Raw genomic sequence first — 27,209 nt, 5'->3', positions numbered from 1 at the left:
TGCTTTCAGTCCCAGCTAGGCGTAGCGCTCACCGTAATGCTGCCTTACAATTATCTGAGACAGCTTCAGGAGGACCGCAGATTGACCAGGTAGGAGCAGGATTTAATGAGAGGGCAGAGTCCTCCCCTCGTTCTAGGGATGCAGATGACAAAAACCCCACCAGCTCCCCTTCACCTGTTAATGGACTATCCCACAATGGGAATAGAGTCACTGATCACATTCTGTAGGCCCCTTCTAATTTAATGAGCATAAAAATATAGTTCCCTGGCATTATGGAAACCCCCTACCAGTTCTGTGAAGAATTGCAAAATGGATTTGAAATGCATTGACCAAAGTGGCTTGTTGCAAACCAACTGTTGTGGCTGGTGGTACGGGTTGGTTGCCACTTCTGGTTGGCAGGGACAGGATCCTGGAAACTTGGGGTCCTGAAAATAGCAAAGGATGGGTTGTTGAATGCAAGTTGCATATGTGTGCCCTGTGAAAGCAGGCTGGACTAAAATGTCAAACTGCAAGTAGAATAAAGGTACATCACCCGTGGATTACCTAGAGAAGCTTAAGGATGTGTTTGAGAAATTGTTAGGTATTGCCTGTCCAGCAGAGATGGGTCAGGAAGCTGTTAGTGCTACATTTGTGAAGGAACTGTTACCAAATATGCAAAGCTAGTTAATATGTGTACTGATGGAAATTATAAAGCTGGATGACCTATTAACTGTCACAAACCACAGTCTTTTTTTACAAGAACAAAAGAAAGAAATGTTGAATCTACACTGATGTCTTTAAAATTGCAAAGTATGCAACGAAATGTGAAGGGGAGAGGACAAGGAAGACACAAAAGGTGGGAAACGTGGTGGAAGGAGAGTAAGGATGGGAAACAGAAGAAGCATTGGGGAATCATTAGCAACACAAAAGGATGATGGCCGGAGAGTTGAAACTTTTCAAACACTCACCCCGAGTCACAGATGTGGGTTTAATCCATCGCTCCTTTGCTCACCATGCCACCCTAGTTTGGACCAAGCGATATGCAAAATCAGTCTTGACCCTGTTCCCCACAGGAACAGTCAAGCCTGACCTGCCAGTCCAGGTCCTTGCTGGACCGGAAACAAGCATCCTAGGACCAGTTTCAGGCTGTCACCCTTCATCAGCCAGGCTAGCTTGAATCCAGTGGCACAGTGAGTAAGGGATCCACGTCTGGACATGCCCTTACCACTTAGGGCATCTTTAGAAACACAAAGGATGATGGACGGAGCGTTGAAACTTTTCAAACACTCACCCCCAGTCACAGATCTGGGTTTAATCCATCGTTCTTTTGCTCATCATGCCACACCAGCTTGGACCCAGCCATATGCAAATCAGTCTTGACCGTGTTCCCTATGGGAACAGTCCAGCCCGAACTGCCAGGCCAGGTCCTCGCTGGACCAGAAACAAGCATCCTCGGACCGGTTTCAGGGTATCATCTTTCATCAGCCAGGCTAGCTGAGATTCCAAGAGGCTTACGACTTCAACAGGAGTGGGGTCCAATCTTGGCTAACAGGGATATTTGGGTAAAGAAGAAGGATGACTTTTTGAAATAGTGATAAGAGTGATACTGGGTAGGGTTATTAAATGCAGTCATTTTGTTATCCCATGTTATAAACTGCAAATTTAGCCTAACTGGTCTGGTAAGTATAGCGTCGCTTGAAGTTGGGACATTGAAGCGAGAACTGACAAATGAGTAAAGTCTAGATTACTGTAACTTTATGAATGCTTCTCACGTTCTTCCTGTGAGGAGTCAGTGTAAAGAAATGGCTCCCTGTTGCAGTTACCCCCCACTTTTTGCCTGATACTGATGCTGACTTGACTGAGAAGTGTGCTGGGACCCTGCTAACCAGGCCCCAGCACCAGTGTTCTTTCACCTAAAATGTACCATTGTTTCCACAATTGGCACAACCCTGGCACCTAGGTAAGTCCCTTGTAACTGGTACCCCTGGTACCAAGGGCCCTGATGCCAGGGAAGGTCTCTAAGGGCTGCAGCATGTCTTATGCCACCCTAGGGACCCCTCACTCAGCACAGACACACTGCTTGCCAGCTTGTGTGTGCTGATGGGGAGAAAATGACTAAGTCGACATGGCACTCCCCTCAGGGTGCCATGCCAACCTCCCACTGCCTGTGGCATAGGTAAGTCACCCCTCTAGTAGGCCTTACAGCCCTAAGGCAGGGTGCACTATACCACAGGTGAGGGCATATGTGCATGAGCACTATGCCCCTACAGTGTCTAAGCAAAACCTTAGACATTGTAAGTGCAGGGTAGCCATAAGAGTATATGGGCTGGGAGTCTGTCAAAAACGAACTCCACAGCTCCATAATGGCTACACTGAATACTGGGAAGTTTAGTATCAAACTTCTCAGAATAATAAACCCACACTGATGCCAGTGTTGGATTTATTAAAAAAATGCACACAGAGGGCATCTTAGAGATACCCCCTGTATTTTACCCAATTGTTCAGTGCAGGACTGACTGGTCTGTGCCAGCCTGCTGCTGAGAGACGAGTGTCTGACCTCATGCGGTGAGAGCCTTTGTGCTCTATGAGGACAGAAACAAAGCCTGCTCTGGGTGGAGGTGCTTCACACCTCCCCCCTGCAGGAACTGTAACACCTAGCAGTGAGCTTCAAAGGCTCAAGCTTCGTGTTACAATGCCCCAGGGCACTCCAGCTAGTGGAGATGCCCGCCTCCTGGACCCAGCCCCCACTTTTGGCGGCAAGTCCAGGAGAGATAATGAGAAAAACAAGGAGGAGTCACTGGCCAGTCAGGACAGCCCCTAAGGTGTCCTGAGCTGAGGTGACTCTGACTTTTAGAAATCCTCCATCTTGCAGATGGAGGATTCCCCCAATAGGATTAGGGTTGTGACCCCCTCCCCTTGGGAGGAGGCACAAAGAGGGTGTACTCACCCTTAGGGCTAGTAGCCATTGGCTACTAACCCCCCAGACCTAAACACGCCCTTAAATTTAGTATTTAAGGGCTCCCCTGAACCCTAGAAAATTAGATTCCTGCAACTACAAGAAGAAGGACTGCCTAGCTGAAAACCCCTGCAGAGAAAGACCAGAAGACGACAACTGCCTTGGCTCCAGAACCTCACCGGCCTGTCTCCTGCCTTCCAAAGATCCTGCTCCAGCGACGCCTTCCAAAGGGACCAGCGACCTCGACATCCTCTGAGGACTGCCCCTGCTTCGAAAAGACAAGAAACTCCCGAGGACAGCGGACCTGCTCCAAGAAAAGCTGCAACTTTGTTTCCAGCAGCTTTAAAGAACCCTGCAAGCTCCCCGCAAGAAGCGTGAGACTTGCAACACTGCACCAGGCGACCCCGACTCGGCTGGTGGCGATCCAACACCTCAGGAGGGACCCCAGGACTACTCTAAGACTGTGAGTACAAAAACCTGTCCCCCCTGAGCCCCCACTGCGCCGCCTGCAGAGGGAATCCCGAGGCTTCCCCTGACCGCGACTCTTTGAATCCTAAGTCCCGACACCTGGGAGAGACCCTGCACCCGCAGCCCCCAGGACCTGAAGGACCGGACTTTCACTGGAGGAGTGACCCCCAGGAGTCCCTCTCCCTTGACCAAGTAGAGGTTTCCCCGAGGAACCCCCCCCTTGCCAGCCTGCAGCGCTGAAGAGATCCCTAGATCTCCCATTGACTTCCATTACAAACCCGACGCTTGTTTCCACACTGCACCCGGCCGCCCCCGCGCTGCTGAGGGTGAAATTTCTGTGTGGGCTTGTGTCCCCCCCGGTGCCCTACAAAACCCCCCTGGTCTGCCCTCCGAAGACGCGGGTACTTACCTGCAAGCAGACCGGAACTGGGGCACCCCCTTCTCTCCATTCTAGCCTATGTGTTTTGGGCACCACTTTGAACTCTGCACCTGACCGGCCCTGAGCTGCTGGTGTGGTGACTTTGGGGTTGCTCTGAACCCCCAACGGTGGGCTACCTTGGACCAAGAACTGAACCCTGTAAGTGTCTTACTTACCTGGTAAAACTAACCAAAACTTACCTCCCCCAGGAACTGTGAAAATTGCACTAAGTGTCCACTTTTAAAGTAGCTATTTGTGAATAACTTGAAAAGTATACATGCAATTGAAATGATTCAAAGTTCCTAATGTACTTACCTGCAATACCTTTCAAACAAGATATTACATGTTAAATTTGAACCTGTGGTTCTTAAAATAAACTAAGAAAAGATATTTTTCTATAACAAAACCTATTGGCTGGATTTGTCTCTGAGTGTGTGTACCTCATTTATTGTCTATGTGTATGTACAACAAATGCTTAACACTACTCCTTGGATAAGCCTACTGCTCGACCACACTACCACAAAATAGAGCATTAGTATTATCTCTTTTTACCACTATTTTACCTCTAAGGGGAACCCTTGGACTCTGTGCATGCTATTCCTTACTTTGAAATAGCACATACAGAGCCAACTTCCTACAGTCAGACACCCGCTCATTAGTGTCTTTCCGTAGTTTTAACTGTCACATAAGTGTGAGAAAAAGTGTAAAAATGTAGCACTGGAACATACTGATTTTAGCATGAAATGCTCTAGCTGACCGGAGGCAAAACTCTCATCTGTTAATAAGGCAATCTGCACTTAACATATTTTGGATCGGTGCTGGCTATTTTTGAACTGAACACGTTAAGACTTCTATGAGCTTTCCAGAGTGTTTTCTTTTACAACATACATTAAGTCAAACACAGCTCACATCCTGACGACAGAATATCTATTCCAAAGGAAGAGCAAACCTCACAGATGCCTGCTTTATTTTCATCAGTGCTCTAAGTGACTGACAGACTGCACTATTATTGTGTACTGTCAATTGCTGCACCATAAACATTGCAATACCAGGACCGCTGGAGGGATTTTTAAGGTTTAAATCACTTTTGTTGGTTTCAAAGAGGAATAGAGATACAAACATATGTCTCACCTACATCCATTGGCCCGTGAGGTAAAGGCAAACCGATAAAATAAGGGAGGGGGAAAGTAGGGCCTTAGGGGGTAACAGGCGAGTCTAGTCCAATGTATTGGGGTGGGAAGGGACACTGACCAAGTGGGAGTGAAGGGAGAACAGCTTGACTGTTCTAGCTGCCTTGAGGAGACAATAGCTTTAGGTGGAAGGGAGATCGTAAGAGTCTCTAATGCGCTCTCTCAGTCACACATTGAGGGTCTCCATGGTCATGAGTTGAAGTATTCGTAGGCATGTCGAATAGGTGAATCCCCTGAAAGTTCCTGCAAGGAATCGTATGCATGGACCCCATGTCTTGTCAAATAGTTTATGATCTGCCACTGAAGATAGCTTTTCCATTCCCATATCTCATGTAGCCAAATCAGTGCGTGTCGGTGCTGTCTCTGTGCAAAAGGACTAGCTTAGTCACAAAGAGTGCTAGGATTATCGCTTTCCCTGTTGGTAATTGCAAAGGGTAAGACAGGGCATTGGGGAACCCTAACAGGATGTAGCTGGGAAACTCAAGGATATCCTTCTCCTACAATTTGTTAATATCAGCTAACATTTCTGTCCAATAGTGTTGTATTTTAGGCCAGTGACGAAAAAGAGGGGGGGACCACATACTGGCACAGCTTCTCCCCTCTCCCCCGTTGCTTCCCCCTCCCCCGAACGGTAGCGGGGCGCTGCAGCTGGCTCTGCTCTCCCCTGCAGGACGGGACGCTCCCGCGGCGGGAAAGGAGGAGCGGAGGTGCCAATGTACCGCGGCTGGATGCGAAGGGCGGCCCGGCCGTGCTGATCTGCCGCCTGGAGCAGCTTAAAGGAAATAGCAGAGGCGGTGTCGGATTTGCGGCCAAGGAGCCGCACTGGACACACGGGTGCTCACCCGAACCAGGGGAGTAGCGCCCAAGTGCTTGGGGGACAGCCCCACATCGAACTACATAAAGTTGAACTCCTCCCCCCCCCCCCCAGCAAGCGGGTGGACAAAAACAACAGCGCTATTTAGGTGGGGGGGCTGACTGGATAGGAGGCGGTGTCGGATTTGCGGCCAAGGAGCCGCACTGGACACACAGGTGCTCACCCGAACCAGGGGAGTAGCGCCCAAGTGCTTGGGGGACAGCCCCACATCGAACTACATAAAGTTGAACTCCTCCACCCCCCCCAGCAAGCGGGTGGACAAAAACAACAGCGCTATTTAGGTGGGGGGGCTGACTGGATAGGAGGGCCTGGGCCCTCCCCACCACCCCCCACCGTCGCGCCGTCTTTACTTAAACGCCGACCTCCTTTTCCAGCCTCCCTACTTTGTCTCTGCAAGAGGCCACGGACACGCGCAGGAGCGGTTTCTGTGGCGGACTACAGGGGGTCACCCGAGCTGCCCGGAACCCCAATTGACTATCGCTGGTTTGTCACACCGTAGGAGCAGCCACACACACTCCTGTCCCGGAGCATTCAACTACTAGCAGCAGGGCTCCCCGCCCAACCGATCCCGACCTGCGTGGCACGGACCGGCCCGACCGGGAGAAGCCACAAGTAAGCCCGATGGGGCTACAGCGGGGTACTACACACCGGAGGGAGTACCAGTGCTACCAGGGCACTCGGACGTTCAAGTAACACACAACAACGCTGCCCCATATTGCGAGAGCCACCCAATAGACACAAACATAGCCGGGAAGTCCAAATTAGCCAAAAACCAAGAACGTAATGCGCCTGGCCCGGCACCGTTTGACCAACAGCTAATCCCAACCTTACAGTCACTGGAGAGCACACTCCAAGCCCACTCTTCACAATTTGAAAAAGTGCTACAGGCAATTATGGACACTAAATCTTCGTTAGAACTCAGAATAGACACAGTATCGCAAGATCTGAATTTACTTAGAGTGGACCATCGCAATTTGGCGGAGAGAGTGAAATCAACGGAAGATGTACTAAACGCGACAAATCCTATAGTCTCGGATAACCAGAAACAAATTCAGCGTCTGGATGCAGAGGTGAAGATCCTATGGCGACGCGCCGAAGAAGCAGAAAGCAGATCCCGGAGCAATAATGTTCGCTTCTTAGGGTTTCCTGAGAGTTTACCAGAACAGAGCTTGGAAATATTCATAGAGCAATGGCTAATCAAAGAAGTGCTGACTGGGTCCCCATCGAAGTTCTTCTCTGTTGAAAGGGCGCATAGAGTCCCAGGGAGGCCGCCGTCGCGGGGTCAGCCACCTAGACCACTGATAGCGAGATTCTTAAACTACCGGGACCGCGACCTGATATTGCAGCAATTTCGCAGCAAAGGCCCATTCCAACAAGAAGGCTCAGTGGTCCAGGCTTACCCAGACTTCACACAGGAGGTACAGAAGCAACGTAACTCCTATGTAAAAATTAAACAACGCCTTCGTGAGCACAACATTAAGTATGCTCTCCTCTTCCCTGCCAAATTGAGAGTAATATCAGAATAACACACTCACATATTTACCTCCCCTGAAGATGCCTGGACCTGGTTGCACGCCAAAGGCCTAGCACAAACTCAGGAGGGAACAAACGAAGTAGAGGAATGGCTAACCTCTTCATCGAGGAAGCGCACCAGGAGACGCCCCAAGGGTCAACCCACGGAGAGACAGGCAGCAGAGGAAAGGGCAAAAGTGCTGAAAGAAACCACGTTGCTCACATAGAACTCTTTTGAGGCACTCCGGGAGGCCCCCGCAGCGGGCTCGGACTTGGCTAGCTCGGACTCCACGATTACAGAAGCGCTCAGGGGTCCGAACTTTACCCCCAGATCTGCAGATGAACTGTGAACGTAAATAGCTAGTATGCCCCCCTGCCCGAACAGTGTGACAAGCGGACAGGAGGCAGGGGTGGCCGCTGCAGGAGTCGATCTGCTAGTCGTTGTGGCTACCCACGAGTATCTTTTGAACAAGTAATTCCTCCTTACTGTGAACATTGTCTAACATTTTTGTGCGTGCGGATTGGGAGGGGCTAACACTTCGGGAGGGCCCATACACATATATACACACGCAGACTATGTCTGAGGAAGGATGTGAGCCCCATATAAGAGCCAAAATGGCTCCCCCACAGGTATTCGCACGGATACAGGCTTCATTAAGAAGTAGTGTGTTGTGTAGTTTACTACGTGTTAGTAGTTTCGTGAGGGAAATAGATCCAGCGGGGGGAGGGGTGGAGATCAGTTAAGTTGTATTTAATAGGTCAACTCAGAGCACAGAGAACACTGCTGCGGTCATCAGTCTTAAACGCATACCCGGCGAGGTGGGTGGGGGCCCGGATTGGCATTGCAACCCAGGGCGGGTTCCATATAGGTACACCATACAACATTACATGACACAACACGCAAATCTAAATACACACCAATATGAAATAGTCACGTGGAACGTGAGAGGCATGGGCACACCAGGCAAAAGAGCGCGGGTGTACGCACGTCTCAGACGCCAGAGAGTACACATCGCTATTCTACAAGAAACACACCTACTGGAGCCTGAGTTACAGGAGATCTGCGGGAAATGGGACAGGCAGATAACAGGCACAACCTACTCAGCCTTTGCTAGAGGAGTATTGATATGGATAGCAGGTGGTGTCCCATTTGCCCAAACTTTGCATAAGATAGATCAAGGGGGCAGATATGTAGCAATAGAGGGGCAATTAGATGGGAGACACTTATCGTTTATAGGGATCTATGCCCCCAACAACGCGTTGGCGGGATTCTTGGGCACACTCACCCGGCACTACTAGTAAACCCCGCAGCCCCGGTCATATGGGGGGGGCGATTTCAGTAGCTTACCAACTGCAGTGTTAGACAGATCAAACTCCCCCACGAAAGGATTAGCAAATAGAAATGCTAAGTGCCCCTTGCTGACATGGGCGGGAGATATGAGACTCCACTACTTATGGCGCATGCAACATCCCCAACAGAGGGAATACTCATTCTACTCAATACCCCATAAAGTGCACACTAGAATAGATATAATATGGGGTACTGCGGACATATGCGCACTGACTAATGGGACAGAATACCTGGCCAAGACACTATCGGATCATTCACCGCTCAGATTGACATTAAACTGGGGGAGGAGACGTTCGGTGATCCCTACATGACGATTACAGGTGGAAGGGCTCCAGGATCAGGCATTTGCAGAGGGACTGGACACGGCACTGAGTCAGTACTGGGAAATCAATAAAGACTCCACAGACACAAGAGCGGCAGAGTGGGAAGCAAACAAGGTGGTAGTCAGAGGGCATTGTATATCGTCCACTTGGGGAGTGAGAGGTACCCTACACTCAGAGATTAGTAACTTAGAAAAGGAACTGAGAAAACTTGAAACAGCAGTAGCACGGAAGGAGATACTCTGTACAGCGCTAAAAGAGGTGCGCATAAAATACAATGAAGTAGACTCTCGCCTCCACCGACACGACTACAAATATAATTTAATGCGCCTACAGTTGGAGGGGGACAGATCGGGCAGGATGCTGGCGTGGCTCCTAAGGGAGAACCGACAGCAGTCTACAATAGGGGCTATAAAACTTGAAGATGGTAAGATGGCCACCACACAAGAAGAGATAAATGGGGCGTATACGAACCTCTATACCAAACGTTCGGTCTGCAAAACCGCACAACTTGAATCCTTTCTTGCAGGATCCCAATTGGCGCAATTATCTCAGGCAGACGGAGAGAAACTGGAGGCCCCTCTGTGCACAGAGGAATTGGACGTAGCACTAGCACAGATGCCCAGGAATAAAGCGCCAGGAATAGTCGGCCTCCCAAAGTATTCAAAACACTTAAAGCCCCACCTGTTGAAAGTATTCGAGGAGGCATGGAACCACAAGAAATTTCCCCCCACGAAGAGAGAGGCTATGATAGTGGTCCTTCCTAACCAGGTACGCGACCCTACAGATGTCAAGTCCTATTGACCACTCTCACTCCTGAACCTTGACTGCACAATCCTAGGTAAAATATTGGCTAACAGGTTAGATCCCGTTATACACACTCTGATACACGACGACCAAAATGGTTTCATCCCCAAACGCAACACCTTTTTAAATATCCGCAGACTGCTGAGTGTACTGGGGGGCACACCGCTGGATGCCTATGAGGAAATGGCGCTCTCGCTAGATATTGAGAAAGCATTCGACACACTAGGGTGGGACTTCTTATTCACCACCATGCGGAAAATGGGAATTGGCCCTAATTACATACAATGGGTACAGACATTATACATCAACACAAGCGGTCCAAGGAGAGGACGAAGTAGGCGCACGGCGAGCGTCCCCTTTGATGTATGTGTGACTATAAGGGGACACTCCCCCTCCTGGATGCCAGAGGCTAGCTGCCTCTAAGAAAAGGGCCGCCTCAAGGTAATTCCTTGGGTAATGTAGATCATTCTCTTTTCATTTTCTCACTCTTTGATTTCCCCATAGAGTATTTTCCTCCAACGTGAGACGTAGGGATCCTAGGCCCTGACGAATGCCCCGAGACCTTCATTGGCTCACTTTTGAGGGCAGAAACATGTTGGCTAGTAATTAGTTAGGTGACCCTGTGAGTCCTTGTCCTCACAGAGGTGTCCCAACCCCCCTTTTTAACTACACCAGACAGACACCACCATTAAATTTGTTGCTCTTCACAGGTGTCTGCTTAGGTGTTTTTAGTTTTTCAGTAGATTAGCTGGATCCCGATCTTTCCAGAAACAAGTTTATTTACGCACTCCCTCCTGTTCCTTTAACAGTGAGGTTGAGTCCGCCCAGGTGGCACTGTCCTACCTGGGTGGGTCTAGGTGGTCAAATGATGAAGCATGACACTATATAGTGTGTGAGACCACCTAGTCCGTAAAAGGAAATTCCCTTCTTCCCACCCCTCGCTGTTCCACTCGGTAATTTCCAACTGACATTCCACTGACTTTACCCTTCCAAATAGGAATACATACAACCTAGGACTACGCTAATATCCGCGACGTCCGCTTCTAGAGAACCCCGTACTTTCGTGTGTACTTTGAATTATAGGGAGCTAAGTACGGAGTGTTCCTCCATAGTTATCCCCCCTCCTCCCTCTTCCTCTCCCCATGTGTAATGATTATACATCAACCCACAAGCTCGGGTGAAAACGGGAGGAGTTATATCTGATAGCTTCCCGATTGCTAGAGGCACCAGGCAGGGATGCCCCCTCTCCCCCTTATTGTTCACAATAGCAATGGAACCATTAGCGACCTGTCTACGGTCTATGGAAGACAGTTGGGGTATAATCAGGAACGGGCTACACCACGTAATATCATTATATGCAGACGACGCCCTAATATATGTGCGGAAAGGAAGCAAGATGATACCCTTAGCAATCTCACTCTTGACCGAATACGGGGTGATATCGGGGCTGGTGGTGAACTGGGAAAAATCGTGCGTGCTCCCATTAACCATATGGCCCCCGCTGAGAAAAGAAACGGCCCCGGCTGGACACCTGAAATGGTGCTTTGACTCGTTCATATACCTGGGGGTTCAAATATATCATAGAACTGAAGATCTTAGAGATGGAAATCTAGGGAGAGCATTGGCTTCCATGAAGGGGTTGCTGCAATTCTGGAGTAAACTACCATTGTCGCCACTGGGCAGAGTGGCGATAGCAAACATGCTGATACTGCCCCGGCTGCTATATTACTTTGCAGCAATGCCACTCTCGATCCCTAGGAGTTTCTTCTGGGACTTGAACGGAATCCTGCTGCAGCTCATATGGGGAGGGGGCAGAGTGCGTGTTGCAGTCACCACATTGCAGTGCCCAGTAGACGCGGGTGGCCTGGGAGCCCCCAATATTGAACTCTACGACGCGGCTGCACAATTACAGTGGCTACTGAATTGGATACATAGACCCACACAGGCAGAGTCTCCCTGGGTATTATCGAGTATACGTGGGAAACCCCTGGTCACATGGTTGGCAACCAAAACTCCGAAAGGGGCGTCTGACAAACCGCTAATGCTAGTGGCACATGCATGCTGGAAGAGATATATTAAAAATGGCTACAGCGTGCTCCCCTACTCGCCGCTCATCCCACTGGGACTATGTAGGAAAGTACCATCTTGCCTGGCATGTTACCCCCATTTTTCACAGTATATATGTTGTTTTAGTTGTATGTGTCACTAGGACCCTGTCACCCAGGGCCCCAGTGCTCATAAGTGTGCCTGAATGTGTTACCTGTGTAGTGACTAACTGTCTCACTGAGGCTCTGCTAATCAGAACCTCAGTGGTTATGCTCTCTCCTTTCTTTCAAATTGTCACTAACAGGCTAGTGACCAATTTTACCAATTTACATTGGCTTACTGGAACACCCTTATAATTCCCTAGTATATGGTACTGAGGTACCCAGGGTATTGGGGTTCCAGGAGATCCCTATGGGCTGCAGCATTTCTTTTGCCACCCATAGGGAGCTCTGACAATTCTTACACAGGCCTGCCACTGCAGCCTGAGTGAAATAACGTCCACGTTATTTCACAGCCATTTTACACTGCACTTAAGTAACTTATAAGTCACCTATATGTCTAACCTTTACCTGGTAAAGGTTGGGTGCAAAGTTACTTAGTGTGAGGGCACCCTGGCACTAGCCAAGGTGCCCCCACATTGTTCAGGGCCAATTCCCCGGACTTTGTGAGTGCGGGGACACCATTACACGCGTGCACTACATATAGGTCACTACCTATATGTAGCTTCACAATGGTAACTCCGAATATGGCCATGTAACATGTCTATGATCATGGAATTGCCCCCTCTATACCATCCTGGCATAGTGGCACAATCCCATGATCCCAGTGGTCTGTAGCACAGACCCTGGTACTGCCAAACTGCCCTTTCAGGGGTTTCACTGCAGCTGCTGCTGCTGCCACCCCTCAGACAGGCTTCTGCCCTCCTGGGGTCCAGCCAGGCCTGGCCCAGGATGGCAGAACAAAGGACTTCCTCTGAGAGAGGGTGTTACACCCTCTCCCTTTGGAAAATGGTGTGAAGGCAGGGGAGGAGTAGCCTCCCCCAGCCTCTGGAAATGCTTTCATGGGCACATTTGGTGCCCATTTCTGCATAAGCCAGTCTACACCGGTTCAGGGACCCCTTAGCCCTGCTCTGGCACGAAACTGGACAAAGGAAAGGGGAGTGACCACTCCCCTGACCTGCACCTCCCCTGGGAGGTGTCCAGAGCTCCCCCAGTGTGCTCCAGACCTCTGCCATCTTGGAAACAGAGGTGCTGCTGGCACACTGGACTGCTCTGAGTGGCCAGTGCCACCAGGTGACGTCAGAGACTCCTTCTGATAGGCTCCTTCAGGTGTTGCTAGCCTATCCTCTCTCCTAGGTAGCCAAACCCTCTTTTCTGGCTATTTAGGGTCTCTGGGGAAACTTTAGATAACGAATGCAAGAGCTCATCCGAGTTCCTCTGCATCTCTCTCTTCACCTTCTGCCAAGGAATCGACTGCTGACCGTGCTGGAAGCCTGCAAAACTGCAACATAGTAGCAAAGACGACTACTGCAACTCTGTAACGCTGATCCTGCCGCCTTCTCGACTGTTTTCCTGGTGGTGCATGCTGTGGGGGTAGTCTGCCTCCTATCTGCACTAGAAGCTCCGAAGAAATCTCCCGTGGGTCGACGGAATCTTCCCCCTGCAACCGCAGGCACCAAAGAACTGCATCACCGGTACCTTGGGTCTCCTCTCAGCACGACGAGCGAGGTCCCTTGAATCCAGCAACTCTGTCCAAGTGACTCCCACAGTCCAGTGACTCTTCAGTCCAAGTTTGGTGGAGGTAAGTCCTTGCCTCCCCACGCCAGACTGCATTGCTTGGAACCACGACTTTTGCAGCTACTCCGGCCTCCGTGCACTTCCGGCGGAAATCCTTTGTGCACAGTCCAGCCTGGGTCCACGGCACTCTAACCTGCATTGCACGACCTCCTAAGTTGTTCTCCGGCGACATGGGACTCCTTTGTGCGACTTCGGGTGAGCACCGTTTCACGCATCCTCGTAGTGCCTGCTTCTGGCACTTCTCCGGGTGCTACCTGCTGCTGAGAGGGCCCCTCTGTCTCCTGACGCAATTTGCGACATCCTGGTCCCTCCTGGGCCACAGCAGCATCCAAAAACGCTTACCGCACGATTTGCAGCTAGCAAGGCTTGTTGGCGGTCTTTCGGCGGGAAAGCACTTCTGCACGACTCTCCACGGCGTGAGGGATCCGTCCTCCAAAGGGGAAGTCTCTAGCCCTTGTCGTTCCTGCAGAAACCTAAGCTTCTTCTGTCCAGTAGAAGCTTCTTTGCACCCACAGCTGGCATTTCCTGGGCATCTGCCCATCTCCGACTTGCATGTGACTTTTGGACTTGGTCCCCTTGTTCCACAGGTACCCTCGACTGGAAATCCATTGTTGTTGCATTGCTGGTTTGTGTCTTTCCTGCAGAATTCCCCTATCACGACTTCTATGTCCTTTGGGGAACTTTAGTGCACTTTGCACTCACTTTTCAGGGTCTTGGGGTGGGCTATTTTTCTAACCCTCACTATTTTCTAATAGTCCCAGCGACCCTCTACAAGGTCACATAGGTTTGGGGTCCATTCGTGGTTCGCATTCCACTTTTGGAGTATATGGTTTGTGTTGCCCCTATCCCTATGTGTCCCCATTGCATCCTATTGTAACTATATATTGTTTGCATTGTTTTCTAAGACTATACTGCATATTTTTGGTATTGTATACATATATCTTGTGTATATTTCCTATCCTTTCACTGAGGGTACACTCTAAGATACTTTGGCATATTGTCATAAAAATAACGTACCTTTATTTTTAGTATAACTGTGTATTGTGTTTTCTTATGATATTGTGCATATGACACTAAGTGGTACTGTAGGAGCTTCACTCGTCTCCTAGTTCAGCCTAAGCTGCTCTGCTAAGCTACCATTATCTATCAGCCTATGCTGCTAGACGCCCTATACACTAATAAGGGATAACTGGGCCTGGTGCAAGGTGCAAGTACCCCTAGGTACTCACTACAAGCCAGTCCAGCCTCCTACAGACTAGTCCCTGGATGGGCCAACGGGGCTAGAAAGCACACGCTAACGGCCTGGACAGAGGCGGGCATAGTGTCAGCAGGAGACTGTTTTGAGGAGGGAACAATGTTATCTTTTGAATCTGTACAAGCCCTCACAGCAGTAAATCCCGGGCAATTTATAACATACTATGCTAGATGTCACTCAATTAAGAAGGCATGGTCGGCTGGAAACCAAGAACCAACGATCTCCCCTGCACTGCACCACATGCTGCAATATGACAATCAAACAAAGGTCGTGTCGAATCTATATAAAACCCTGAATAAATATCCCGAACCCAACCTGGAGAATGTACGGGGAAGGTGGAACACAGTTCTCCCAAACCCAATACCACAAGAGGATTGGCCGAATGTTTTACGCCATACAAGGGGGGGTATCGAGAAACCCCAGATTCCGCTATACGCAGTTCAACTACACACACCAAACGTACCTCTCACCAGCCAGGATCAAACGCATGCTCCCCAGCTTGGACCCAACCTGCCCTAGATGTAAAGCCACACTGGCACATTTCTATGGTTTGGGAATGTGTCCAGGAGAACAGGGAGTGGAGTAGAGTGGTAGAGAGGGTATCAGAACTGACGGGGCTGGTGCTCACAGTGGACCCTAAATCCTGCCTGTTGGGCCTGAGACAGAGAGAAAAGAAACACAAGCATCTACATAAGTTCACAGACCTAGCATATGTGATGTACAAAAGACTGATAGCTATGAGTTGGAAAGCAGCCATAGCTCCAGATCTGAAAACCTGGTACAACATGACACTGCGGTGGGCTCGTGCAGAATCACTGGTACTGTGAAAACTAGCAAGGGAGGGCCAACAACACACAGGAAGTGAAGTCTGGGAAACTTTAATAAGCAGACTAGAGGCCAAGAATGATGAGACCGCAAAGAAACTGATTAGATGTTGGCCCCGTGATAGTCAGACTTATACCTATCCAACTCCAATAACACCAAGCAAGTTGGATGGGATAAACTATAAAATCAGAGAACGCTCCCACACCCACCACCTCAACTTGCCGCAACCTATAGCGACTAACATGCGAGGGGTTAACAACTAGACCAGGAACAATAAGCTCCGTGGTGCCACATGCCACAAATTGACACTAGACCGGGAATCCCCCACCAATGTAAATAATCACGCATTATTGGGAAAGAGCATTACCAAGCTGGGGAACACAAGGCCACTAACGCCACATTGCTAGACCTATTATCCAGACACAGCAGATAAACACTTCCTGAGTATTATAACAAGACCTAAGTTAAGTTTTACTGTTTACTTTGTATGTTAATTTTATAACAGATCAACCAAATCCTGATATTGTAAATGTTAAATGTCGGAAGCGGATCTAAACTGAAAATTCAATAAACATATTTAAAAATAAATAAATAGTAAGTTATCAACATGAGAGAGAAGGCTCTTGTCATTGCAACGGATGAGGAGCCATTTCTCAAAAGACGTAAGTGGTCTGTTAGCATATGGGCGTACTTGGGGGGGTGTCACGCAGTGTTGGACTGTAACATAAGGCCAGTACTTCCCATCCGGCACTTCATATTTCCTTTTTTATTTGGAGGGGAAGTCTATAACACCACAGGGTGTGGGGAGGTGTGGTGCCGAATCAAGGTTTCCCATAATGGGTGTTTGTGGGGCAAAGTGAGTGAAGAGCTTCTTTGCAAATATAACAATTGCCTGTACTACTTGAGAAATTAGACCCCAGGTGGACAGTTTCTAGAGCAGCCAAGAGATTTTATATATATGGATTCTAGCAATCACTTGACCAATAAAGCACCAGTGTTTTTCGGTGTGTGTCCAGATCTATTCCACTATATATCTCAGTTGGGCTGCATGGTGGAAACAAATCAGATGGAGGATGCCCAGACCACCCTCTGCCATCAATAAGTAGGTCTGCTTCTTGGCTATTCGCGCCATCTTACCCCCTCAAATGTAGGTTACAATCAGTGTCTGGTGTTTCTCAATGGTATGTGGGGAGTTGTAAGGGGAGGGTGTGCATGATGTAATGAATCTTTGGAAGAAGCATCATCTTAATGGCTGCTGTCCTACCAAGACAGCAGATTGGGCATCCCTTACAAGACTATGTTGGAGCGAGTGGTTGTAAGAAAAGCAACATAATTGTGCTCCGTCGTACTTTGTATTGTAGAATAGGTTTGAAGGCCTAGGTATGGAATCCCTTGCATAGCCCATTGGAATGGGAAGAGCCACTAGCTTAAGCTTATCGCTTTGAATGATGTTAAGATTAAGATTTCTGTAGGTAAAGCTTGAAGCCCAAAGTTTTGCTAAAGGTCTCATGCACCTGCAAGAGTCTGGGTATGGGGTCACATGTGTGCAATCATTACATCATCTGCGCGTAGTGCAATCTTTTTTTGTGGAGAGATCGCTATGCTGTAGTTGCTGAAGTAAGGCTGATCGCTCTCTACAGCTATCTGCTGCCGTGGGGTTTCTTCTGTGTCTGGCGGTGGGTGTGCCCAACCACTGCCGGGGAAGTTGGTGAGCTTCTAGCCTTTTGCATCCTGCCTCTTTACTGGGCCAGGACTCTAGGCCCCCCAATCGGTCTGGCCTCCTCCAGGATGCGAATCATGTGTGTCTCATTGTTCCAGGAGAAGACCATTCTAAAAGGGTGGCACCATTTACATCAGACTCCTTTCTCTCGCAGGAATGCTGTGACTGGCGTGAGCTCGACGGCGCTGTAACGTGATAGCGGATAAGTCCTGGTATAGCCATACCTTTGTTCCTTCAAACATGATGAAGCTCTTGTCCCGCATCGCTGACATTATGGCTTCTTTTTGGTGACAGTGGTGCACAAAGGTCAGGATATCTTAAGGTGTATCTGCAGCCGACGATGGGTGGCCCACTCTAGGCATACGGCCCATAATAATTCCTTGCTGCAAGAGCTCTGGTAGCATATTGCTGAAAAGGCGGATAACATACTCCTCTAGGTTGCTGGAGGCGGCCTCGAGAGGAAATCCTTTAATCCTGATGTTCGACTGGCGTGATCAATTTTGCAAGATCTTCCAGTTGCAACTGCAAGTGTGATCCTGTGACATAGGCTGAGCAATTTGCATCTGTGTTTGTCAACTTCCTCTTCTCTGGTGTCACTGTTTTGTTCCAGGGCAATTACCTGTTGCACCAGCTCGCGCACATCTCTTTATTTCCTTATTTGTGGCAACTTCATGTTTCAAGGCAGCTATGTTCGACCGCAGCGTGTTGAAGATGGTATCCATATAGGGGCATTCTCTGAACAGTCCTGATCTGTAAGGTAGACAGGGTGGGTGACATATCCCCTGGCTGCCCTGCCTTTTTGGTGAAGGGCCTGATAAGCATGTCTTTAAGTGTTGTCTCTTTCTTCCGCAGTGAGTCACCCATAATGGTGTTCTGGTCCAGATACTAACCGATGTACTAAAGTGCTGAGTTACTGGATGGCGGCACAGACTAAGGTTCCTGGAGTCGCTAGGCCCACGGAGAGAGGTTCCTGTACTGTCTCAATGGGGCTGGCTGGGGCGCCCAGGGGCTGGGGGAGCAGGGAGGGGTTTTGACGAGGGATAATTTGTTTGTAGTGATCCCTTCAGCTTGTATATCTGGGTGTCCATTACCCCGCCCCTGCCTCTCTCTGTAATGAAGGTCTCCCAGCCTCCCTTGAGTAAATCCGATGTGCCCTCACCGCAGTGTCTAGAAGTTCAGCTCTGTCATCACCATGTGTGTGCAGCTCACTTCATGCACACAGCACCCGGACGAGCAAGAAGTGAACAGCTAGGCTCTAGTTGTGTGTGGCTGGCCCCAGCCTCCTTTTACACTAAGGCCTCAAACTCCCTTGCTGGTCATCTGCAGCCCGAGCGGTCTTGTGGTGTCTTGTGCTGGGCAAGTGCTCCCTGTGATGTACGCTTTGTTGGGCCGGCAGTGGCCACAGGGGTCATTTTTCTCTAGAGCCTGGGCCCCGCATTACGGCCTCCACCCAGTGTGGTAATGCAGTGACAGGATCGCCCCTTTGATCTATGTTGGAGGTGTCGCTGTGACTGCCACCTTGGTTGTACTTGTAGCTCTGCTGTGTTGCTGCCAGTTCCCTCTGGCTGCTGCGTTCAGTAACACACAGAAGAATAACAGTTAACCTGAAGTTGAAGTACAAACATAAAAAAAAAAACAGAACACCAGGTGTATCACCAAAAAGAAGTCACCAGGGGTATGCAAGAGGGAGATAACAGGGATAAATGAGTTGAGTTTCAGGCATCACAAGGCTAAAGTTATATTCATGATTATTATGCCAGTCTCTAACTTCCAATGCCAAGTGTAAAATATTTGAGGAAGGAGAAGTTTCATTACGCTGTTAAAATTATACTGGTAGCAAGTCACTGTACATGTGCATGGTACAGGGTACAATTCTATACCCGCAACATTAACACCCCTTCACCTCCACCCTATATGAAGCAAGTGTGAGGAAAACAACTGATGGTAAAGGGCCCAATCAAAGGTGCTGGGCACAGGACAGTAACCAGGAGCAATGGGGTGACCATATAAGCCACTTAAACCCAACGCAGATATTCTGGCTTGTTCATATTAACAACTGTTAGAACAGATTCCTGACCAAAAGGAGCAAGTGAAGTGTAAAAAGGTTGGCCAGCAAAGCAATTATAAAAGACTTCTTGAGACGACAGGAGCCCTCAATGACAGAACTTTGCCCCAATCCTGGAAGATGCATCTAGCAGGAAATGTTGGCATTAAGAAGCTAGGTAGCACATGCAGCTAGCCCTTGCTAGATAATGCCTTGCCAAGAGGCACTGACATTCTCCACGGGAGATGAAATCAGCAATGTTGGTTACGTGATGTGATCAGCTCCGTGGCTCTTGATCCCAGATGTGTAATATATTGTCTACTACATGTGGCAAACATGGAAGGCTTGGTCGTTTGTTTGTTTTTAGCTAAAGTTGAGCTTGTGGCAACAGTGTGTTTTACTGTAAAGTTTTACAGCAAATGGTGCATACTTAAGAGAAGTGGCATAATGGCATAGTTTCAGGAAATTAGAATAATTCTCAATGCCCAAAATTGCGCGAATTACGAATGTGTAATTTAAATTTTGCTTACTATTCACAAGGAGTGAGGAAAAGGCAAAACCTCCTAAATATTTATTTTCCTTTGTGAAGTACTGGGTAAGTTTGTAAAATATCCCCAAGACATTAGCGGTCTAGGCCGAGAAGTCTAAGTTATCTTACTACAGCCTTTCAGTACGAGTGGACGGACTGTACATTCTAAAGGACCTGAAATGCTAGGAATTTGATGGAGTTAACACGTACGTGGTTATAATAAAGAGAGCACACAACTGAAAAAATTGGTTAATTTTTCCTATAGTTTTACTTGAAGGGAAAAGTTAAGGAACCAATCCAAGGATAACTTCTGAACACAGAAAACTGTGAGAAAGCAGCACTGAGGCCCTGCTCTGTCCGCAACAAAAACATAGAATTTGATGGATTTGGTGAGGAAACGACTGCTGAAAGAAATTAGGTAAAGTAAAGTTAAGGATAAAAAAAATAATGTTAATTCAAAATGATACACTATTACTGCAGGTTCATCAAGAACAAACATTTTTGGATATATTTTCTATCTTTAAAGTTCACAATACGACCATATATTTGTCATCTTTAAGGACACAATTTAAGCGAAAGGTGCAACAACCATGAACTTTTTGCTTTGAGTCAAGAAACAAGACACACTGACCTGCATTGAAACACCGGCTGATGTAGATGGATAATGTGTTTGGGGTGTGGGCTTGGCATAAACAGAGTACATATGTGTTTCATTCACTAGTTTGTTGTAGAGCTCCAGGGCTTCTAAAACCTTTACATTCAATTCAGATAATTCTGAGTGTTTTCTAATACAAAAAAAATCACAAACATTGTAAAACACATTATTGGACAAAACTGAACACAAGAGATCACAGTGACAGAATAGATGTATTTATTCATTTTGAAAGCAAACGCCATAGGCTGCACAGCTAAATTCATGGCTCGGACGTTATCAAACCTCTGTTTTATTTTCAGTAAAATGGGGCACAAATAAATAAAAAATGGTGAGGGCACGCATAGACATAACAGATAAACTATAAAAATACGGCTTAAAACAGACTTTAAATGCTTGGGGGCAAAAGGAACATGTAAAGAGCAGACCAGTACATCCGTTTACTTCATGAAACGTAAAGCATTTTTCACACTTAGACTGGTGTTATTGCCGTTTACTATGGCCTGTACCTTCACATACCATCAATATTCAGCATCAACGGGAACTGACAGCCTTATTTAAGCAAGCATGGGCAGTGTGAGCATGCGATCAAAATGATGCTGCCAGGGAACCAAAGGTCTGAGGCACTATCTCATATCATTACAATCCATGCTGTATTTTGTTCTAGTGATTTTCATGCTACAGCTCAAGAAAGTTGCACCGTTTGCATGCTCGTGTGGCTTTTTAGAATGGTGTGTGCCACTCTGAGATCGCAACAAAGAGAATACTACACGGAACAAAAATTTGGAGATTTAAGAAGTGAATTACCCCAAACTGGGCTACTGAGAACAGTCTGATGAACATGTGTACGTTCAACGTTTAGAAGAACATTTTTTCTGCAGTTCACTGACTAAACTGCAAACAACAGCTTTTTGTTTGGAGTATTTTATGATGAACTTTTTAAGTGGGTCTTGACAGTGAATATGAGCTGCCCTGCTTGATTATATATGTACATGCTAGGCCTCAGTGACAAAGGGACATGGTGATACGATGCCCTATATGAACAAGTTTTGAAATAAAGATGCCGCTCACTAGTTACCAATGCAAGCTGTGGTAAGCAGCTTTAAAGTGACTAAAATGAAATTCCACCCTACGAGTTAGACTACAGTATGAGGATAAAACAGTGGTACAGTAGTCCAACCAAAAAGTCAAAGCTATTTTTGGCAATGATATTTCTGGTGGATATATGACGTTCCTCCAGAGTCCCCACCCTTAAAATATCTTTCCCAGGCCTCAAACTAGTCCTATAAACGTTTGCCGAGCGATACCTCTCTAGCGCCACTAGGCTGCACCATGCGACTTCAGTTGCGACTCCACTCTCTGAACACGATGACATTGGCATATATTAGGCACCGACTGGGATGCCAGATTCAGTTCCTGGATCTGTTTTCCACTCCCCATCGAGGTGTGTGATGACGAACCAAGGGCATCAGTGACCATTACAGCATGCAGTTTAGCATATCATGGGATCTTAATTTCTACGGCACCAGCTCATCAGAGTGCATGGGAGGTGGGTTAGAGGAGTGCGATGAGCAATCAGCAGGAAGATGAAGCCACAAATCATCATAAATACTGATAACATAAGTAAGTAACTTCTCTATGATGGACACAACTAACTGCTGATTCTTCACCTTAAGAATGAGCCTCAAAGAAACCCTTGTTGGAAGGGGAGATCAAGTACTGCAAGGTCAGCAGAGGATGTCATGCAAAACAGCACTGGCAATGTATCAGTTACCGTGTGCTTTGCCTGAGACGGAGTAACATTTGGCATAAGTATGCAGGGATAATCAAATGGCTGCCCAGCAAATGTCGCCCACTAGAGTTGCTGTGACAGCTGAACAAGCAGCCACAGCTCCGGTAGAGTGAGCATGAATGCCCTCCGGAGGTTTCTTTTTTTTTTTGGACTAAGACATACCAGCCCTGTATACTGAAAATAACCATTGGAAAATGGAGCACTGATTGGGACCTGCCACATTTTAGGAGCAGCAAAGCTAACAACAAGCTGATCATTCGACCTATCCTGTTTGGCAATAGGACACTGTAAGCCTGGAGTCAAGCCTATTAAAGTGCCCCACCTCCTTGGCGGAATAATGGGGAAAGAGAAAAGCGGAAGAGTAATAAGTTGGCCTATAAGGCACACAGACATCGCCTTGGGCAAGAAGGATGGTCAGGTGAGGGGGACCAACTTAACAAGGTACATAAGGTGAAAGAAGGACAACATGAGGGCCTGAAGAACAAGATGCTTACCTTTGTTAACACCTTTTCTGGTAGAGACGCTATCTAACCGTAGATCCCTCATCTCAGAATATGCCCCTCATCTTAGAATATGCCCCAGGTGAGGGATTGGATCCTGAAGATATTGAGCAGTACCTCTGCACGCTGGTAGGTGGTGTTGGTTTTCTTTGTGCCAGCCATATTAGAAGTGACATGCCTGGTGCCTATGTTGGTACCACGGGGGCAAGCTGACATCAGTTCCTTTTGTGATTAGGTAAGTGCCAAAAACATGGACCCACTTTAGACAGAGGGTTTAACTAGTGTGCAGTCTCTAACAGGATATTAGGATGAAGAGCCCATTTCTCAGAACAGGATGGGTCAGTGAGGAATCTGCGGTTAAAGAGTCTCTACCAGAAAAAGCATTAACAAAGGTAAGTAACCTGCTCTCCTGATAGTCTTCTAACCGCAGATTCCTCACTTTAAAATAAATACCAAAGATAGATAGATACCTCCATGGAAGTGGGTCTGCGAACGGTTGAATCCAGGAAGTCCTGGAGGACTGAATGGGCAAAATACCCATCCTGACAGACCTGATCATTCAAGCAGTAGTGCTTAGTGAACGTGTGGAGGGATGCCCACACAGCAGCCTGGCAAATGGCCAGGACAGGTACCCTGCGTGCTAAGGTAGCAGTAACGACCTTGGTCCTTGTTGAATGGGCCCACAAACATTCAGGGGGCGGCTGCTGCATAGCCAATGCATAGCAGATCTTGACGCACAGAACAATCCACAGAGCTTGTCTGTTTCTGCTCAAGGTTTGTTTCTGCACTGCCTTGCCCTTTATTGCTCCAGTGACCCAATTAAAGAGCTGATCATGCACCCGGTGTTCTTTGATGCAACTGATGTGTCAAAAAAAGAGCAAACTTTGGTTCTAGGCAGCGGTGAGTGGCATCATCCTTGGAAGGATGAGGTGGGACAAAATACATAGGCACCGTGATGTTCTGGCCAACATGATAAGGGGTGATCACTCTCATCAGTAAAGAGGCACATGTCTGAAGGACCCGTTTGTATGGTGACAGTTGGAGTACAGAGGGTTCACTTAAAGAGCGTGAAGCTCACTCCTGGCTGATGCAATGGCCACCAAGACAGTCTGAGTGGAAAATTATACAGGTGGTTCAAATAGAGACCCCATGAAGAACATTCAAACCAATTTCAGGCTCCATTGGGCCATGATGAATTGGGTAGGAGGTAACAAATGTTGCAAGCACTTAAGAAAACGTATCAGAACAGGCGACTTAACCACCAAGGGCTGATCCGGCAACCACAAAAAAGCAGAAAAGGCCGAATGGTAACCTTTAACAGTACCCAAGGCATAACCTTTCCGGGTTAAAGAGAGTCCAACAGTAAATCTTTTGACAAGGGAGCTGATCGCGGGTCAACATGGTGGGAGGAGCACCATGCCACAAATCTGTTCTAACGGCGGCTTGTACAGTCTTTGTGGAGGGACACTTTGCTAACAAGATAACATCACAGATCCCAGGAAGTAGATCAAAGGCATTCAACTGTCACCGAACAATCTCCACGCAAGAAGGTGAAGAGTGCATAGTTTGGGGTGTAAAACCCTGCCGGGCTGCTGCAACAGAAGGTCCTCCAGAAGAGGCAGCCTGATCGGAGGACAGATGCTCATGCTCAGGAATTCAGTACATCAGAATCTCCTTGCTCAGTTCAGAGCCACTAGGATGACGGGCCTGGTCAGTCCTGATCTTCGAGAACTTGGGACTGGTATTGGCTGGAAGGTATACAGGAGTCCCAGCTTCCATTCTAAACAGAACAAGTGTGAGTGAGAGCTGCTTTAGAAACTTGAATGCGCAGAACAGCTGACATTACGCATTCCCCGCGGTGGCAAATAGATCGAGCCAAGTTTCTCTGCATTCGCAGTAGACACTTTGCACCATCTCTGGGTGCAGATGTCATTTGTGATCCACGACTGACCTCGTCCATACTGGCATTTAGAGCTGCCACTGGGGGATGCAAAACTACAAAGATGTCATGTTGCTCGGGCCAGGTTCACAGGTGCAGGGTATCCTGGCACAGAGACCACAAAACCACTTCACCCTTTCTGTTGCAATCTCACATGGCAGTAGTATTATCTAGGAAAACCTAAACCAGCCTTCCCTTGAAAGACCAGAGGAAGGCTTTCAATCCCAAGCGAACCAAGCTCCAGAAGATTTATATGGAGGCGATTCTTCGCCAGAGACCAGTTTCCTCTGATCTTCACCTCTCCAAGGTGGCCGACCCAACACAGAAGCAATGTGTTGATCACCACTGTCAGTTCCGGTAGGGGTCTGCCACTGATCCAATGGCAGTTCCTTAGCCACCACTGCAGATTTTTTTGGATCTGGACCAGGTCACAAAGATTTCCTACTAGGAATTCAAGTCCCATTGAAGAACCCATGTGCCATCAGCCCCAATAATTCCTTTTTTACATTGTTTGCAGGGATATAAGTAGCTGTGAAGAAGGCCTCAGACCCACATCTTATGTTTTTAACCATGTTACTGGTACCCATATAATGAAAGGAAATATCATCATGTTTATCAGGAAACATTTTAACTACCTAGATCCCCGCTTTTAATGTCCATTAGAAATGTATTTAAGAATTTCCCTAAAAGGTTGAGTCCACCATGGTGGTATCCACCTACCATGGTGCGGATAGACCCACTATGATGAAGCAAGCCACAATAAGTTGTGGGTGGGGCATCTATTCCAAAATCTCTTTTGAACCCATACCAGGGGTTGACCATTAATGAAGACATGGATGATCATATTTTTAATGACTTTCTAGGAGGATGCGACCAGGCCTGTCCCTTCCTCTCGCTCTCCTAAATGTGTGTAATGCCTGTGACCTATCATGAAAAGCCAGTCATACCTGTGAACTCGCAGGGATGTGTCAACTATTCTGGGGATGGTGGCAAACGAGTAGGTAATTCAACGAAGGGAAGGGAGTAACCCCTCTGGAAAATTTGAAGCACTCACTTGTCTGATGTTACTGCTTGTCATGTCGGCAGATGTCACTTGACTCTGCCACCAACAGCATGGCTGTGCTGCGTGGAGGGCATGCTAATAGGGATTAGAGGCTGCGACAGCCGAAGGGGCTGGGGAATTAGACAACACAGTGGCTTTGGTTTCACATGGCCTCTGTGGGACCTGCAGCTACTGCCATGAAAAGTTTGAGAGGCTGGTGACCTTGGGGGTATTGCTGAACCTGCAGGTGCAGCTAGGAACTCCTACTAAAACTCAAAAATGGGCAAAAGGAGGTGTCCGAGTGGTGCGATGCTGGGAAGAACCTAAAGGTCTGGCACAACGTGCAACTTTCCATACCGTGCTCACATCCTGAATCAACCTTGTCACAGAAGAGGCAAGAGACATCGAAGGGTATGTTTTGCAGAGCAAACTGGACATCCCCGGGGTAGCCATTTGATCAGAGCCAGACTTGGTGGCATAGACCCACTGTGGAGACAACAGTCTTGTTGAGCAAATCAGTGGTGCCCAACCCACAGCAGGAAGAGCGCTTGCGCCACTGCCATCAAGGTGGGAGTACTGGCCTAGGAGGCATGAGGTGTTCACCGACTGCAATGCTAGGCCGTGGTGGTGAAGATTCCCTGTAAGGAACACGCTGGGATGATGCTTGGCAGTCAAGCCTCCACCACCAGGCTCTCAGGCGTTTGGTGCTAGGTGAGGGAAGCTGGGTCCCTAGAAAAGGGGCTGAGGGGAGGGTTGGTGAATGGCAAGCATCCTGTGCACTGGAACACTTATACCTGTGCAGGGCTTGGCCCAAGTCCCCGGTAGAGTGTCTGTGAGGGATTCATTTAAGGGGAGCAGTGGTTCAAAGAGAATAGCCCTGGCAGAAGTACCTCTGTTAAGACAATGACCTTAACATGGATGGAGGGAAGCTGCAGGCTGAGATCCTCCACCTCCCTCCTCACCACAACAGTGAAGGATGCACCTTCCTCTGTGGTAGATCCCAGAGGTGAGACCAGGCCAGCATCTGGGGAAGTGTCCAATCCACTGGCATCTCCCAGCTCCACATACCTGTTGTCATCTCAGTAAGGATGGACAATCTCATCAGAGGGGCCAAAGAACTAGTAGGTATCATCATCACCCCCTCAAAATCCCATTCTGCACTAGATCCGTCATAGGCCAGGGGCAGAGTATGAG

At 48.1% G+C, this 27,209-nt stretch overlaps 1 protein-coding gene across 2 annotated transcripts in view; it reads right to left on the bottom strand.

Annotated features, from left to right (window-relative positions):
- STAM2 (signal transducing adaptor molecule 2) overlaps positions 1 to 27,209 on the bottom strand; it is a 310,306-nt gene that overhangs the window by 24,378 nt on the left and 258,719 nt on the right. For both annotated transcript variants that reach the window (XM_069225179.1, XM_069225180.1), the window contains exon 12: positions 20,722 to 20,875. In XM_069225179.1, coding sequence (XP_069081280.1) covers positions 20,722 to 20,875 — 154 coding nt within the window. The remainder of the gene's footprint in view (positions 1 to 20,721; positions 20,876 to 27,209) is intronic.

Source organism: Pleurodeles waltl, chromosome 3_1, assembly GCF_031143425.1.
Source record: "Pleurodeles waltl isolate 20211129_DDA chromosome 3_1, aPleWal1.hap1.20221129, whole genome shotgun sequence".
In the NCBI taxonomy this organism is placed as follows: domain Eukaryota; kingdom Metazoa; phylum Chordata; class Amphibia; order Caudata; family Salamandridae; genus Pleurodeles; species Pleurodeles waltl.
Note: the sequence above shows the minus strand (reverse complement) of the source record. Positions and strands in the feature narration are given on the sequence as shown.